Source organism: Pleurodeles waltl, chromosome 8, assembly GCF_031143425.1.
Source record: "Pleurodeles waltl isolate 20211129_DDA chromosome 8, aPleWal1.hap1.20221129, whole genome shotgun sequence".
Classification (NCBI taxonomy): domain Eukaryota; kingdom Metazoa; phylum Chordata; class Amphibia; order Caudata; family Salamandridae; genus Pleurodeles; species Pleurodeles waltl.
The window spans coordinates 1,538,286,156-1,538,304,888 of record NC_090447.1 but is presented as its reverse complement, the minus strand read 5'-3'; the positions used below and the strand labels follow the sequence as shown (position 1 = coordinate 1,538,304,888).

The 18,733-nt window shown below is 44.1% G+C and overlaps 1 protein-coding gene across 1 annotated transcript in view; it reads left to right on the top strand.

Annotated features, from left to right (window-relative positions):
* The window catches only part of VANGL1 (VANGL planar cell polarity protein 1), a 211,457-nt gene that overhangs the window by 157,295 nt on the left and 35,429 nt on the right, over positions 1–18,733 (top strand). Inside the window, exon 6 of the mRNA XM_069202981.1 lies at positions 8,888–9,020. Within this exon, the coding sequence (XP_069059082.1) occupies positions 8,888–9,020 (133 nt within the window). The remainder of the gene's footprint in view (positions 1–8,887; positions 9,021–18,733) is intronic.

Below are 18,733 nucleotides of genomic sequence, written 5' to 3'. Positions count from 1 at the left end.
CTTCACAGTTGCCTTTAATGCCTGTTGACTTTCACTTCATTTTTTTTAGTGCCCCTTACCTCGATGAGGAGCATTAGCTATAAGCACTAAGCGTTTGCGCACCTTTCATGTGTTTCCTTCCAGACAAATTGGCCCTTAGACCTAAAGAGGCTTTCATACCAAAAATGAAGACTGTTTTCACTCTGGGGCAGTCCATTAAGCTCCGTATCTTTTACTCTCCACCTCACCCCAAGGAGATGTAGAGGTTACACCAGCTGGACCGCAGAAGAATAGTGTGCTGGGTGTCACATGTAATGGTAGCTCAGGATGGTCTTATCATTTTGATGGAGCTGGGTCTGTGTTGCCACAAGTGACTAGGGGAAATGCCTTGCTTTGCCCGGGGCCGTGGCAGTATATCAATGAAATCCACTTATTTGTAACTCGTATCCCGGGTTACCATGCCACAGCACTGATACGCTCAAAAATTAGAGAGGTTCTGCAGTGTGTTGGAACATATTTCATACATCAGGAAGTGAGTATGCCCTACCTAGAAGACTCCAAAAGTAGCACCTCTGTTATTGTGAGAATCGTTATGGGTGAACAGTTCAGCCTATTTGACAAAGTAACTGATGTCTGGCATAGCAGTGGATGTAAATTAGCTCCTCAGATGCTACCTTTCCACGAAATGTGAGGGCTTGTGCATTAAAAACTATTTTACCATCCATGAACGATTAATCAAAAGGTAATAGGAATTATATTTATTTCTAAAAAGATCAGTGATTGAGCGGAAGTAGAAACCACCAGTCCCTATTTATCTGCCAATTAGGGATCCCAGAGGATTTATCTATTTATTTACAGAATCTAACAGGATTTCCTTTTCAGCGTATGTCACTATTGTCCAGTAAAAGGCCAGTCAATAGAAGATCAAAAAGTGAATGTGATGGGATATCCCTTAAAACTTTAGTTGATTTTTCTGGGGGGATGTTTGGGGTGGGGCGGGGGGTGTCAAGATTCGTGTAACCAGTTTTAGCACCGTCAACTTTACCGATTTAGGGCCATATGTACTAACACATTTTCCCATAGACATAGAATGGGTAAAACCCTTTGCTACATCTCGCCCTTAGAGTCATATCTTAGCTATTACCTGGGGACTAAGGCTAAAAAAAAAAACTTTAAAAAAACAGCTTGAGCAATAATTGAGTGAACATGAGATTGTTATAGGATACTAGGAAGAAATTTAAATGTAACAAAAATGAATGGAAATATTTATATTTAACTACATAATGTGGGTCAAACGTGCTTCATAGTTGTATCTGAAAAGTACCTATAACACAGACAACGTAGTGTGCCGTTTTGATGGGCCCCAATCAGAATTTTGACTCATTTTTATTGGTAGCACATTAGAAGTGATTGCTCTAGTATCTCATTTTATTAGCTAATATCATAATGAAATTTGTATTTGCTTGTTTTTTTTAAACTAACAAAAATGTGACGTGTAAAGTGATGAAATTGTTGTTTTTGCAGAATTTTGGTTTTTTTTAAACAAATAAATAAATTGAATAGAGCAGTGGTTTTCTTGTGACAGTTTCTCTCAAGCGTCTCATCCTACAATATATAGATTATGGTCATGTGAATTATTATCCTCACACTGGATTTCTCAGTAAGCCAATCTGTAATAACATGGAATTGCCCTAGCAAGCAATCAGGACACCATGATAATCCTCTGCAGAAAGCAGTCAAACTCCCTCCTTTCTCCTCTCCAGTAATACCTCAAGAAGTGGAAGAACCCTCATCAGAGAGTCAGATCAAACCCAGTCTGAGCAGAGCCTGATCACACGGTCTTTGCCCACCCTTCTAGATCTGTGCCAATTTGTTTTATGGTAAAAGCTATGGTGGGGGCATTGGTGTCCAAAATATGGACCAAGATCTTAGAACCCCTGCAGATCAGGTAATACTTAGTAATTAGTTTAACAGTTTTTATCATCGCACTGGCATAGTTAGGGTACTTTACAGTAATAGTAAAATACAGAGAGAGATGTAAAACATCTTACATCCACCAATGCAATACATCTTACATCCACCAATGCAAGAATAAGACAAAACAAGACCTTAGTAGATAGAATCAGCGTAGATAAGCAGAGAGCAGAATCCGTCAAGCAGGAGTATGGGAAGAACACAGCACAATATAGTGAAAGAGGAAGATGAAAAGCGGGGGAGGACTGGAAGCAGGGGGTGGGCGGGGTAAATGGTTGCAGATAGTTACATAAACATTTTGGAAATTTTGGTTAAATACAATCCGAAGAGATCTGTCTTTATATAATGACTGAATGAATTGAGTGTGTGTTTTGGTAGAAACTTTCGAAGAAGTATGGCAGCTCCTGGGAAGGACTGTTGTTGAGGGTGGTTGGTTTTGAAGCTTGGGGTTTCCATTCGAGCATTGTTTTTGCACCTGAATCCTCTCAGTCCACCTGATAACTTTAGGAAGTTAGAGAGGTAATTTTTAGGGTGGATGCCCCAATTTGAAACAATTCTATCCTCAGTGTGATGTCAGTGTAGAACAGTGGGGGACTGTGGTGATGTGATCGAATTTCCTGCAGATGAGATGACTCCAGCTGTGGCGTGTAGAACAATTTAGATTGGAAAGAGAGAGGAGTGTGGGGCTCTAGCAGGATGACGTTATCTAAATCAAAGTGTGACGGGAATAAAGCATGAGCTGTCTTTTGTTTTTGGAGCAAGAGACAAAAGCCATTTGCTGTTTTTCAAGGCCTGTATGTTGAAGTATGGATCTTTGGGGATTATATTGCATCGGGGAGCATAGAGAAGGATGAGTTTAGTGTGATCCCAAGTGATGCTTCTGTGGTTAAAAGTGATACCTAGACGTCAGTCATATTCAGGTGTTTCAGCAGAGTGTTGAACTTCTTTTTGTGTCTGGGAAGAACAAAATGATTTCTATTTTTGTGGATTAAGGACAAGAACGTTCTTAGACATCCAGGCGTGGGTGTTTATTAGAAAAGTGTGGAGGTTAAGGATGTCAAGCAGTGATAAAGGTTTGAGGTAGATTTGAGGAATATCTTTGCACTGATGGATTGAAATACCCATCCCTTCACACTTTTCTCCCAAAGATTCCATGTATATATTGAAAAGCGTAGGGGTGAAAAGAGAGCCTTGGGGGACCCCACTAAAAGTTGGAGCCAGCTCTGAGATGATAGCATCAATCTCTACAATTTGGGAACGATTAGATAAAAACAAGGCAAACCAAATTTGTGCTTTGTTCTTAATCCCGCAGCTGTGTTCGAGGGAATAGCAGCCTCTTGTGATCTTTCGTATCAGAAGTTGCTTTGAGGTCGGACATGACCAGGAGGCAGGATTCTCCATCTTACAGCATTAGCATCATCCAGAACATTTAATAAAGCAGTTTCAGTAGTGTAGCCCACTCTGACACCATACTGAGGAGGAGGAGTAAAGAGGGCACAGCATCAGTGTAGTACGATAGCTGCAAAGAAACAAGTTTCCCATAGTTTGCCGAGCCACGATTGTAGAGATCGGCTGGTAGTTGGAAGGTATTTCTATGTCAACATTTATTTTAACTAGGGGTGTGATTTGGCTGCGTTTTAGAGAATTTGAGAAAATGTGTTGATTGAGGGAAGCATTGATGACTTTGCACCAGGCCTCTGACATTTTATCTTGATGACATCTGTGGTAAGCAGTGGATTAAAAAATTTTGATGATATTTGCACCTTCTTCATCACCTTAAGTGTTTTAAGATTGTGTTTGTGACTGACAGGTGAGGATCATGAATGGAGACTGCTAGTTGAGTCATCTAATATACCTCTGCAGGTTGAGGATATACTCATGTGGATGAAGTGGTACAGTGTTGTGGCTGGGGTTGTAGACTTCTGAAGTTGGGACTGTAAAAAGTTTGCCTTGGGGGATGAGATGTTTTTTCTTAGTGCTGTGAGCTATGCACAAAGAGTTGCAGATTTTCATAGTCTCCATTCATGCTCTAGCATAAGGATTTCACTTCTTTTTATTCTTAATTGAGAAGACTGGGAGATTCTTAGTTGTTGTTGCCTCAGTTTTGGTGGTACAACAGTGTCTGCTGCTTTGGTGACACGTTTGGTACCAGCTTCTTACACATTAACCTTGTTAGATTGGAGGGGGAAGGGTGCATTTTTTGCTACACAAGAGTGTCAGTTGAGCGGATCCTGAACAATGACTGCTATACATAGTGAGGTTGGATTTCGGAGGTTGGAATGGGACGAGAGGGAATGAGCTGAAAGGGTGTGGAGTAGTGGGCAGGCCAGTTGGTCTCAATAGTGGCACGATTGGCAATGATGTGATTGTTTATACGGCATCTCCTCTGAGTGGGAAAATAGGCACCGCACACCACTCAGTTGTGAGAAGGAGTTCAGGGATTGGAACAGTTGCATTTTCCTTTCACCAAGTCAATGTTGAAGATTCCTAGGTTTGTGTTGTAATAGGATCTGGCTGGAAGGAATGTATTAATCTTTTAGAATTGGGGGGGGGGGTGGAGTGGAGGGAGGTGGGTGTAAATTGAGCGCTCCTAGATGACCACCTTGGGGCATCATACGATTGTTCAGTTCACAACCAACAAATTACTATAGACAAAGAGCTGGTAGAAAAAATCATCCTTATCAATGCTCCAATTATGCAGCCTGCCAGTGTACCAGGCATTGTCACTTCGTTCAAACAAGGCACAGCGTTCATCAATGAAACAAGGCTCATTTCCCACCTCGAAGCTTGGGTGAGTGTTTGAATTCTTCAGCACTCAGTCCATCATTCTTTTGTGTTGCTAAAGTTGCCCTAAGTGGAAAGGGTATGCCCAGACGTGAATCCCTTGCTCACTGTGCCACTGGATTCAAGATAGCCTGGCTGATGAAGGGTGATACCCTGAAACCGGTCAGAGGATACTTGTTTCCGGTCCAGGGAGGACCTGGCCTGGCAGTTCGGTCTGGACTGTTCCCATCGGGAGCAGGGTCAAGACTGATTTGCATATGGCTGGGCCAAACTGGGTGTGGCATGGTGAGCAACAAAACGATGGATTAAACCCAAATCTGTGACTGGGGGTGAATGTTTGCATTGTTCAGCACTCCGTCCATCATTCTTTTGTGTTGCCACCTCGAAGCTACATCATACAACATGGAGTGAAAACACACTTGAACGTTCTTTTTATATCATCAGTCATCACACAACTCAGTGCGCTGTGAACTCACTCCTTGTTATCAGCACCTTGAAAGCAAAACAGCAGCAGCCAAGCCCCACTGAAACTCTAAAAAACAAAACTGAAATTCTCCTCATTGGTAACCTCAAAGAACACTCAGTCATCCATCACAGATGTCTTCAGTAAAAGCAGGTCCCCATTCGAAGCTGTGCGCCACTTGCCACGCCCACCTGTCATTTATTTAAAAGACAAGTGCAGTGCAATTGACTCGTTTTTTGTAGCTAAGAATGGTATAATCAGACCATGCATCAAATGGTTCAGCTTTGAGGTACTCCCACATGCAGGTCAGGTAGGCATCTTCACATCTATCCAGGCAATATGTTTAGTAAATTAAATCCTCCTCTTGGAAATCCCGTAATCATTCACTACAGGCATGCCTGTTTACAGCGTATTAAGTGTCTCTCAAGCACATGGGGAATAAAAATCCAACATTGATAAAGAAAATCTTGGGCACTAATGATCCCTCCTCTCTCCTACCATTTATCAGAAAAAAAGCTAGAAAAGGAATTAAAATTCAGTTTAAAGAGCAGATCATCACAAGCCAATTTCTACATAGTCATCAGTCTGATTTGAACCCGCCTGCAGATGTGCTAAAGCTGCGCTGCTAGTTTTGGATGAGGCCATTTTCATCAGGTACAAGTGGTACCGCGCTCCCCATCCTACGTGCCCTGTATGCAGTCTTTGGCACATTCATTGTCAAGTCCTCAGTGTACTCTCAAAGTGAACTTCAAATTCAAATTTATTTTTAATGTTGACTTTATGCCAAAATTGTCAAACAAACAAAGTTCCATGAAAACATTCATATTTCATATTCCAATGTAACATTTAGACAGTACTTAAACTATTTATATGCAAATCTATTAATACCTTAATTTAAATTCATCAGTTGTTCTAAAATATTTTTTTACGTACACAGTAGTCAATTACTCCTTACTTCTCCTGATTCCCACATGACACTTAATTTCTTATAAAAAGCAGCAAAATAAACACCCAACCTATAACAAAGAGCTAGATCTTGCGTTATATGATATGATCCAGCATCACCACTATTTGCTCAGTATTCAGTGTCTTCATAATAGGCTGTAACAGATCTTCTCACTCGATGTCCAAAGTTGTGCAAAACTTGATAACGTGCTGTAAAGTCAGTGTTTCTTTATTGCACTATGGGCATTTGTCCAAGAACTTGCTTTTGTTTTTACAAAACCTCTGTTTAATATGATTGATTAATTGTGTCATCAGTCTTCTCCTTTGCTTTGATTGGATTTTCCTTAGATACCAACAAAGTAAGCCCTTTCCTTCTGTATAGTTTACTTCACCATACATAGTGCTTTTCATAGATAAAAATACGTCACACTCAAACGGTTCCAACTTACGTACAGATTTCAGAAATTGTTTCCATTAATTTCTTCTCCTTAATTCTTCTAATTTGAAGTCTGCTATATTTAACTTAGTTCTTATCCTTAATATAAGCGTATTAATTCTGTGCCCTAGTCCGTTTCAGCGTTGTTAAAAAGAATTGAGTCCGTAGGAGCAGCTTTAAACAATGCCAATGGGCATCATCCTGTCAAACGGTTTGGTGTTCACCAATACCACACTAGTCCCACCTCTCCAAGCAGCTCATCTGTATGGATACCTTTGGATGCAGCATCTCATAGGGTCTGCAGATTCCTACAAGGATCTGTTTTATACTGTGATTTTCCGCTTCTGCATGGAACCGCCGAGACCTTGCCAGCCGTGTGATCAAGAGTCACTTATCTGCAGACACTGAAATGTACCCATCTCTAAGTAAAGGCTATCAGTTGCTATAAATATTATTCAAGCCTGAACGTCAGGCCTCCACCTAAATCTGAATCAACCCAAGACCGACTTGACCAAGCGAGAATTATTCTTTTCCACAAATTATGAGCTGAATGGATTTACACCAGAACGCACCGCAAATGTAAAATCTCTTGGACTGAACATACACTTGGACTTCTCATTCAAAGAACATGTTCAACAAGAAAACTGCCAGTCTGACGGCAACCGTGAGTCACTACGGAAACTCAAGCCATGTCTCCCTTAACCAGTCTGTGAAACACTGTCCAGGGCCTAATCCTGTCCAACCAAGATCATGGCAATGCGAGTGAGACTTCATTCAGCAGAGCATCCTGTCTGAAGGCTGAGGAAAATACAGTCAGCGCTATCCCACCACAGGAGATCTATTCCTAGCTGCCTTTCTGAGCCAGTGGCTTCTTCATGACTTGTGGCACCACATGCAAATCAGTGATGATTAATGCTGCACCCAACTTGGTAAATAAATAAAAAACCCACTTGGGGAACCATTTTTATTCTCCACCCCCTATAGTTTGCTTTTCCTAGTTCATTTGTTCAGTATAGCTCCTATCTCAGGTTCACAGTCCCTCTTCATCTTTGGGACACTGACAATCATGGTTTCTGTCATTTGTATTTTGGAAAACTGTCTTAAGGCCTGAGTACTTAGAATTCTTCTTTTCCGTGGAAACTTCACTTTCTTGAATCTTTTTGCTGGAGAAGGAAAGGCAACGACTATGGATCTCCTGTGGGTCAGATGCCCCAAGGCTTTATGGAGGGTAGTAATGAAGATTTCATGATCACATTACATTCTAAGCAGCTGATTGGTGCCTGACAGACCCACCCTTAGTGATGCAGCAGGTGAATGAAGGCTATCCCTCACTAAGGTGATGATGAATAAATGCATCACTTTTCTACAGGTGCAGGATGGCCATGGATGGTGTCTGGAGCTAATAGGCGAACCTGGTATGAATAGAACGAGAGCTGCGAGTCCTCCTTTCTGTGTTCCGGGTGTTAAGTGATGCGCTGGGTTTATCAATACGGGCAAGGGCATGTAAAGCCGTCAAGTTAGTACTTTTAACCAGATTTGGTCCACGGTGCAGGTTAGCATGTGTGTATAGTATGCCTTTGATAATTAAGGAGTAGAGACAAGTATCGACTCCCATAATAATAGTAGCCATCTAATCATTTTATGTATCTATTTTGTGATTCTGTTGTTGAGAGTAGATGATAAAATATGCATGAGATTGTAGAGACAGATTTGAAATGCAACAGAGCTGCCACATTTGGGTTCTTGGCCTGTGAAAGTTTAGAATCCAAAAGTGTTGATTTCATTTTCTTGAGAGAACTCACATTTTCTTTTATTTGAACTTCATATGCAGGTGTTGATGAATAGTTCTGTGGCTTAGTGATGTAGAATGAATATTGAAATGTGTTATGCTTTTCAAAGTGATATTTTCGCATTTCAATTTGAACACTAAAATTTCTTGATTAAAGTGTGGGAACCATGATGAGATCAGCACAGCTCCAATCTCAGTTGGATTTGGAAGAGTTTAACGTTCAGTGCTTGAGTGCCTCTGGCTTGTACAAAAACTTCTGGCTCCTTTCCACATCACTTAATTGTATAAATCACTAGTGTCTCCATATTAGTTGCTGTAAACAAAAGTGCAATGCTCAGTGTTCATCCCAAGAGGAAGGACCCAAATGTGTATGTCCAAGATAATGTTCAAACATAAAGTTCTGCACTGAGCAGTGCTGGGTAATATATTTCACTCCACGTGCTACTGCATATCCTGTGTTGCCAAATTTTGGGGTTATATTGAATACTCAAATTAGCCCATTTCTTTCTCTCTTTAGGTCCAGAAAATAATCAGACTGGACAGTCTCTAGCAATGATTGCAGCTGCAGCTCGACGCCGGGACTCCAGTCACAACGAGCTGTACTACGAGGAGGCTGAGCACGAGCGACGTGTAAGGAAACGTAAAGCTAGGTGAGTGAGATAATGTTCACGGGGCCAGGTGAGTGTGTGGTGGTTTACTCTGCCACGATAGTGCAAAGAGGTTCTAATGGCAGATGTTTGCTGAGCAGATTCACAGGGCCAGGAGAATGCGGAGGATGTTGCATGGTCAGGAGACTGCTAAAGAGGCACAGGAATGGTAAGTGATGCACAGGCCCAGGATAGTGTGAGGGACGCATTGGCCCAGGAGAGTGTGGAGGGCATCACAGGGCCAGGAGAATGCGGAGGATGTCGCATGGTCAGGAGAGTGCTAAAGAGCCACAGGAATGGTAAGTGATGACAGGCCCAGGATAGCGTGAGGGACGCATTGAGAGTGTGGAGGGCATCACAGGGCCAGGAGAATGCGGAGGATGTTGCATGGTCAGTAGAGTGCTAAAAAGCCACAGGAATGGTAAGTGCTGCACAGGCCCAGGATAGCGTGAGGGACGCATCGGCCCAGGAGAGTGTGGAGCGCATCACAGGCCCACGATATTACTGAGAGATGCATAAGAAAGTGCTCAGAGGCACACTGGGCCAGCTGAGTGCAAGGAGGTGACTTAACAAGAATATCTTCATGGAACGTCCACCGCACCTCTGTAAAGTTCTTCAAACCCTGAGTTTTTGCCAAAGCCCTAGGCATTCCATTACTTGAAAATACAGTGCCTGACAAACCTTGTCTAGAATTTATTGGCAGGGAACCTTTATGCACTCTGGTAGCATATGCTTCAACAGCCTCCAGCTGAGGCCTAGAGGGAGCGGTCTGAGGGGTGATGACAGCATTATGTGGTGTCGTACTTCTCAGTGCTGCATGTGTTTCTGGGCACAAGCGTAGCCATTCACTAAAGGCGATACAGGAACCCTTGGTGCTGGTGTAAACGCATAGTGGACTATGCACATCACATTGTCAGAAGAATGCACAGGCCCATGAGAAAGTTTGTAACGCTTGAGCCACCTGGCCATCTAAAAATGCTACTTCACAAACATAACTCACACAGCACAATGTGCACCTGCTCCACAATGTGCTAGCAGAGTAAAACTGATGATTGATGTTCAGGATAAGGGGGGTTTAGCTCTTGGACCTCAGGGTTTGACCCACACGAGCTGTTCAAGATAATCACTGTGTGTGTAGCATTCCTGTTTCAATTTATTGTATGTAAAATGTGAATGCCCTGAAATTTTGGCATAGAATGCACTCAGAGACCTCTGCTGGACGCCCCCTACTAATGGTCATGCTACTCACTCCGGTCCTGTTATAAGGTGGAGTTAGGTATTGTGGTTTCTGATGGAGGATTCTACCTGCAGATTTCTCACCTTGGAATCACCCTTTGCACCAGCCTGTATCCGAAAGCTGTAGCAATAGGTCCTGTGCATCGGCAGGTGGTCCCATCAGCCTATGTCACGACTCAGTCCCTCCACCGGACATGATAACATACAGGACTTACCTCTGCGCACTGACATCCGTTCCTTTTTTGCCTCACACTTCGATGCCGAAGCTCAACTCTTACTGTTTTTTTTTTTTTTTTTTGTTCTTTGTTTTTTTTATCCCAATAGTTTTCCTAATAACACCTTTTGAACAGTGTCAGGGATGCTGACACCTGAAACTGTAGGATTTCAGCTGTGCAGTGTATGTCTCAAACAGATATCAGTAACAGACCCATTCTGTGCCTGTCTTCAGTGCTTTGGTAAAAAGCATGTTTCTGAGTCCTGTGGCAGATACTCCCTCAGTTGCTCAAAGGTCATCAGGGTGCAAGAAGCTAAACTCTACGTTTCTGAGTTCAAGAAAATGGGGTCAATCTCGCTCCCAGTTTGCAGGACCATTCCCAGGGCAATTTGCTCTCTTGAGGCAATTCAAAAAACAAATCAAGAGAGAAAATAGAAGAATTTCAACAAATGCTCTTTGGCTTATCAACACTTTCTCTACAAGGAGAGAGCTTATAGCTTGTTGCTTTAAAGGCCCAACTCAACCTTCGGTGCTGAAGACTGATCCGATTATGGTTCTGGAGCCAATGTGCCCCAAGCACCCGCATCCATTGTTAACTCCACAGTTAATCTCAACCTCCAAGATCATGCTGCCTCTCTTAATTATGGTGTCAGATCCTTCTGGTTCCACAATTTCCATTGGGTTCTCAAATTAGGTTGCCATCAGTGGGTCTTCACTCCACTTACCCTGGGTGCGCGCCTCTAGTCTTTTGTCATGAGCTCCGCTGGTTGTTCCCTTATCAGTGCTGCCTCTGGACCCAGAGCTGCCATTATCTGAACCCACTCAGATGCGGATTTGTTTGAGAAAAGCTCTCCTCCTGTTGCCTTACATCAGAGGCAACATTTTAGGAGGATGTAGACCAACCTTGGCTCTGATTCTGATGTTCTTCAAGGCTTTGAGCATTATGTCCCATTTCAAAACGATTGTGAGGAGGTGGTAGATCACATGTTTCCTGTTCCTTACAGTGATGCTGTCTTGTGTGTTTGTTTCCCAAATACCAGTGGCTTGGACACTTCACAAAAGGTGCAGATGGCTTCACCCTTAGGGAACTCAACAGAAGAGAGTGCTTATCGTGCAGTGATGGTTTGCCCAGCTGTAGATTAATAGTGTTGCAGGGCCTGCCTTCTGAACAAAACGTTGCAGCCTAGGCCTTTCACTTCGAAGACCTTGGTGCCATGATGAGTCCCTCCTGGCGGCCTGGTGTAAGCCTTGTTCGACCCTTTCAATAAGTCGTCCTATTGGAAGCTGATTCAGACTTGCACCAAGTGATCAAAGTTTCCTGAGGCAGCAGCCGCCTTCTTGGGGCCTTGAAGTACAGGCCTCTATGAGCAAGGTTAGTTTGAACTCTCTTACCATTGCTCCGCCAGAAAGAAAAGTGAAAGGACTGTTGATATGAGTAAAAGTATTTTTATTGGCGACACATTGTGCCCTTTGGACATGGTGAGTGAGTTTTTGCTCACTTTGTCTGAATTTCTATCTCTGAGAGAGTAAAAAGGTGTTTTCCTTCTGTACTGTGGTAACAAGTTATGCTGTTTGATCTTTGAATCCAGGAGGGTCCCTTAAAGATCAGACTTCCCACAAGGTCCAGGCGGTCAAGGTACCTATACCCTTCCCCTTATATGTTTTTATTTTAATATTCAGGGAACTGGGACGTAGTGCTGAGTCCTAAAATGGCGCTGCAACATTTCTCTTCATGTTGCAGCCAGCTAATCACAGCTGTCATTCTCATGGGATGTGTCCCAGTCCCGCAGGACTAGCCCATCAGGATGCTTAATTTGTTAAATTTTTTCCCCTCTGGAATACCTTCGTAACTCCCTCTGTAGTATTGTGTCGCTAGATATCAATAAATTGGGAACCTTATGTTCGATGGCATCTGTCGCTGTAGATACGCATGTTCTGCAATAGCTCGCCATCTGGTGTTGGGCCGGAGTGTTACAAGTTGTTTTTCTTCGAAGAAGTCTTTCGAGTCACGGGACCGAGTGACTCCTCCTTTTGTCTCCATTGCGCATGGGCGTCGACTCCATCCTCGATTGTTTTTTTTCCGCCATCGGGTTCGGACGTGTTCCTGTCGCTCCGAGTTTCGGAACAGAAAAAATAGTTAATTTCGGAAGATTTTCGTCGGTATTGTTGCGTTCGGGATCGGCATACTTACATTCAACACCGCATCGAAGATCGAAGAGCTCCGGTGCCCTTCGGGGTAATTTTTCGATCCTCCGTCGGGGCCTGGTCGGCCCGACCGCGTGCTGAAGAACGCCGATGGAACGGACCCCGTTCCGTTTCTGCCCCAAATGCCACAATAAATACCCCTACACAGACCAACACTTGGTCTGCAACCTGTGCCTGTCACCTGAGCACAGCGAACACACCTGCGAGGCCTGTCGTGCGTTCCGGTCCCGAAAAACACTCCGAGACCGTCGAGCCAGAAGACTTCAAATGGCGTCCGCACCGACAGCCCGACGGGAGTTCGAGGAACAGGAAGAGGAAGGTACCTTCTCGATCCAAGACTCAGACTCCGAAGGATTCGACGATACACAAACCGTGAGTAAGACGTCGAAAACCACACAAAGAAACATTTACAAGGCCCAGGGGACGCCACTGCCACCAGGCCATGGCTCAACCCATAAAATCGGTGACCGACCGTCGGCACCGAAAAAGGCCCAAACAGTGCCGAGATCGTCCGACTCCGGTCGAGACACCGGCACGCAGCCTTCTCGGGACCGAGAAAGTGCTGGAGACAAGCCTCGACACCGAGATGCCGGTGTGGACACGGCTCGACGCCGAGACAGCGGCACCGAAACAGATCGACGCCGAGAGGTTTCGGCCCCGAAAAGGAAAAAAGTCACCTCGGAGCCGAAAAAACACGCAGACAAAGTTTCGACGCCGAAACAAACTGCAAGCGACCCAGCTTCAGGCTCTTATACAGAAGAGCACTCGCTAACCTCCCAAATGCAGAAGCATAGGTTTGAGGAAGAGCTACAAGCAACTGATGCGGACCATACGCAAAAGCGTATCTTCATTCAGCAGGGGACAGGAAAAATAAGCACCCTTCCCCCCATTAGGAGAAAGAGAAGGTTGGAGTTCCAGACGGAACAAGCACCACAACAAAAAGTGGTGAAAAGAGTTACACCACCACCCTCTCCTCCGCCCGTGATTAACGTTTCACCAGCACAAACGCCATCACACTCCCCAGCTCACACCACCATGAGCCAGGGTGACCAAGACCAGGACGCATGGGACCTATACGACGCCCCAGTGTCAGATAACAGCCCAGAGGCATACCCTACAAAACCATCTCCACCAGAAGACAGCACCGCGTACTCTCAGGTGGTGGCTAGAGCAGCACAATTTCACAACGTAAGCCTCCACTCAGAACAGGTCGAGGATGATTTCTTGTTCAACACACTCTCCTCCACCCACAGCTCCTACCAAAGCCTGCCTATGCTCCCTGGTATGCTCCGGCACGCAAAAGACATATTTAAGGACCCGGTCAAAAGTAGGGCAATCACACCAAGGGTGGAAAAAAAGTATAAGCCGCCTCCTACAGACCCGGCTTTCATCACAACACAGCTGCCACCAGACTCTGTTGTTGTAGGAGCAGCTAGGAAAAGGGCCAACTCTCACACATCTGGAGATGCACCACCCCCAGATAAAGAAAGCCGCAAGTTTGATGCAGCTGGTAAAAGAGTCGCAGCACAAGCTGCAAACCAGTGGCGCATCGCGAACTCCCAGGCACTACTTGCGCGCTATGACAGAGCCCACTGGGACGAGATGCAACATCTCATTGAACATCTGCCCAAAGACTTCCAAAATAGGGCAAAACAAGTGGTTGAGGAGGGACAAGCCATCTCCAACAACCAGATCCGCTCCTCCATGGACGCTGCAGATACAGCTGCACGGACAATTAATACATCTGTAACTATCAGAAGGCATGCATGGCTCCGAACGTCTGGATTTAAACCAGAGATTCAACAAGCAGTTCTCAATATGCCTTTTAATGAAAAAGAACTGTTCGGTCCAGAAGTGGACACAGCGATTGAGAAACTCAAAAAAGATACGGACACTGCCAAAGCCATGGGCGCACTCTACTCCCCGCAGAGCAGAGGGAATTACAGCTCATTCCGTAAAACGCCCTTTCGAGGGGGGTTTCGAGGTCAAAGCACACAAGCCAGCACCTCACAAGCCACACGTCCAGTTACCAAGGACAGTATAGAGGAGGTTTTCGGGGACAATATAGAGGAGGGCAATTCCCTAGAAATAGAGGAAGATTCCAAAGCCCCAAAACCCCTACTACTAAACAGTGACTCACATGTCACTCACCCCCTCCACACAACACCAGTGGGGGGACGAATAGGTCATTATTACAGAGCATGGGAGAAAATCACTACAGACACTTGGGTTCTAGCAATTATCCAACATGGTTACTGCATAGAATTTCTACAGTTCCCTCCAAACATACCACCAAAAGCACAAAATTTAACAACACACCATTCCAATCTCCTAGAGATAGAAGTGCAGGCACTATTGCAAAAGAATGCAATCGAATTAGTGCCAAACACACAAATAAACACAGGAGTTTACTCACTGTACTTTCTGATACCAAAGAAGGACAAAACACTGAGACCAATCCTAGACCTCAGAGTAGTCAACACTTTCATCAAATCAGACCACTTCCACATGGTCACACTACAAGAAGTATTGCCATTGCTAAAGCTGCACGACTACATGGCAACTTTAGACCTCAAGGATGCTTATTTCCATATACCAATTCACCCATCGCACAGGAAATACCTAAGGTTTGTATTCAAAGGAATACATTACCAATTCAAGGTACTGCCTTTCGGATTAACAACCGCACCAAGAGTCTTTACCAAATGTCTAGCGGTAGTCGCTGCACACATCAGAAGGCAGCAAATACATGTGTTCCCATATCTAGACGACTGGCTAATCAAGGGCCATTCGTTAATAGAGTGCTCAAATCACACAAATCATATCATACAAACCCTCTTCAAACTAGGGTTCACCGTCAATTTCACAAAATCCAAAATTCGGCCACGCAAGGTACAACAATACCTGGGAGCCATAATAGACACATCAAAAGGAGTAGCCACTCCAAGTCCACAAAGAATTCAAAATTTCAACACCATCATACAACGCATGTATCCAACACAAAAGATACAAGCAAAGATGGTATTACAACTCCTAGGCATGATGTCATCATGCATAGCCATTGTCCCAAACGCAAGACTGCACATGAGGCCCTTACAACAATGCCTAGCATCACAGTGGTCTCAAGCACAGGGTCACCTTCTAGATCTGGTGTTAATAGACCGCCAAACTTACCTCTCGCTTCTGTGGTGGAACAACATAAATTTAAACAAGGGGCGGCCTTTCCAAGACCCAGTGCCACAATACGTAATAACAACAGATGCTTCCATGACAGGGTGGGGAGCACACCTCGATCAACACAGCATACAAGGACAATGGAACGTACATCAAACAAAACTGCATATCAATCACCTAGAACTTCTTGCAGTTTTTCAAGCACTAAAAGCTTTCCAACCAATAATAGTTCACAAATACATTCTCGTCAAAACAGACAACATGACAACAATGTATTATCTAAACAAGCAGGGAGGGACGCACTCCACGCAGTTAAGCATGTTAGCACAAAAAATTTGGCATTGGGCAATTCACAACCAAATTCGCCTAATTGCACAGTTTATACCAGGGATACAAAATCAACTCGCAGACAATCTCTCTCGAGATCACCAACAGGTCCACGAATGGGAAATTCACCCCCAAATACTGAACACTTATTTCAAACTCTGGGGAACACCTCAGATAGACTTGTTTGCGACAAGGGAGAACGCAAAATGCCAAAACTTCGCATCCAGATACCCACACAAACAATCCCAAGGCAATGCCCTATGGATGAACTGGTCAGGGATATTTGCTTACGCTTTTCCTCCTCTCCCTCTCCTTCCTTACCTGGTAAACAAACTCACTCAAAGCAAACTCAAACTCATATTGATAGCACCAACTTGGGCAAGGCAACCCTGGTACACAACGCTGCTAGACCTATCAGTGGTACCCTGCATCAAATTGCCCAACAGGCCAGATCTGTTGACACAGCACAACCAAAGGATCAGACACCCAGATCCAGCATCGCTGAATCTAGCAATCTGGCTCCTGAAATCCTAGAATTCGGGCACTTACAACTTACCCAAGAATGTATGGAAGTCATAAAACAAGCAAGAAGGCCATCCACCAGGCACTGCTATGCAAGTAAATGGAAGAGGTTTGTTTGCTACTGCCATATTAATCAAATACAACCATTACACACAACTCCAGAACATGTAGTGGGTTACTTGCTTCACTTACAAAAATCTAACCTAGCTTTCTCTTCCATTAAGATTCACCTTGCAGCAATATCTGCATACCTGCAGACTACCTATTCAACTTCCCTATATAAAATACCAGTCATTAAAGCATTCATGGAGGGCCTTAGGAGAATTATACCACCAAGAACACTACCTGTTACTTCATGGAACCTAAATGTTGTCCTAACTAGACTTATGGGTCCACCTTTTGAACCCATGCACTCCTGCAACATACAGTTCCTAACCTGGAAGGTGGCATTTCTCATCGCCATTACTTCCCTGAGAAGAGTAAGCGAGATTCAGGCGTTTACTATACAGGAACCTTTTATACAACTACACAAAAATAAAGTCGTCCTAAGGACCAATCCTAAATTTTTGCCAAAGTTTATTTCACCGTTCCATCTAAATCAAACAGTGGAACTTCCGGTGTTCTTTCCACAGCCAGATACCGTAGCTGAAAGGGCACTACATACATTAGATGTCAAAAGAGCATTAATGTATTACATTGACAGAACAAAGAACATCAGAAAGACTAAACAACTCTTTATTGCATTTCAAAAACCTCATGCAGGAAACCCAATTTCAAAACAAGGTATAGCCAGATGGATAGTTAAATGCATCCAAATCTGCTACCTTAAAGCTAAACGACAGCTGCCCATTACACCAAGGGCACACTCAACCAGAAAGAAAGGTGCTACCATGGCCTTTCTAGGAAACATCCCAATGCAAGAAATATGTAAGGCAGCCACATGGTCTACGCCTCACACATTCACCAAGCACTACTGTGTAGACGTGTTATCCGCACAACAAGCCACAGTAGGTCAAGCTGTATTAAGGACATTATTTCAGACTACTTCCACTCCTACAGGCTGATCCACCGCTTTTGGGGAAATAACTGCTTACTAGTCTATTGCAGAACATGCGTATCTACAGCGACAGATGCCATCGAACTGAAAATGTCACTTACCCAGTGTACATCTGTTCGTGGCATCAGTCGCAGTAGATTCGCATGTGCCCACCCGCCTCCCCGGGAGCCTGTAGCAGTTTGGAAGTTACCTTCAATTATTTATATATGTATCATCTCAACCTTAAATAAGTGCATACTTAGTCACTCCATTGCATGGGCACTATTACTACAATTCAACTCCTACCTCACCCTCTGCGGGGAAAAACAATCGAGGATGGAGTCGACGCCCATGCGCAATGGAGACAAAAGGAGGAGTCACTCGGTCCCGTGACTCGAAAGACTTCTTCGAAGAAAAACAACTTGTAACACTCCGGCCCAACACCAGATGGCGAGCTATTGCAGAACATGCGAATCTACTGCGACTGATGCCACGAACAGATGTACACTGGGTAAGTGACATTTTCATTTCTCACAAAGCACATTTTCTGTGGTAAAGATTTCGCGTTCTGCCAAATTTGGTGTAATTCTGTTCAGCTGTCTTTTTTGTTGTGGCGTTGTCCAAAGTTTCTTTGTGTAATTGTATTGTAAAATAGGCTTTGGGACCTCCCCCTCCCTTCTTGGCCTCTTCTTGACTGATCATGTCAAAAGGTTTGTGGAGGGATCTGAGGTGGATGGAATATATATATGTTTGATGGCATGCGTAGCAGCAGAAACACATTCTTTGCATTAGTCCGCCATCTAGTGTTGGGCCCAGATTGTTACAAGTTGTTTATCTTCGAAGAAGCTTTTTCGAGTCACTACTCCTCTCGGTGATAGTGCGCATGGGCATCAAGTCCTTTGTTAGATTTTCTTTCCACCGTCAGGTTCGGACATGTTCCCTTTCGCTCCGGTAGATCTCGGTTCGGTACTATCTGAACTTCTCTATCTTTTCTCTAAACAT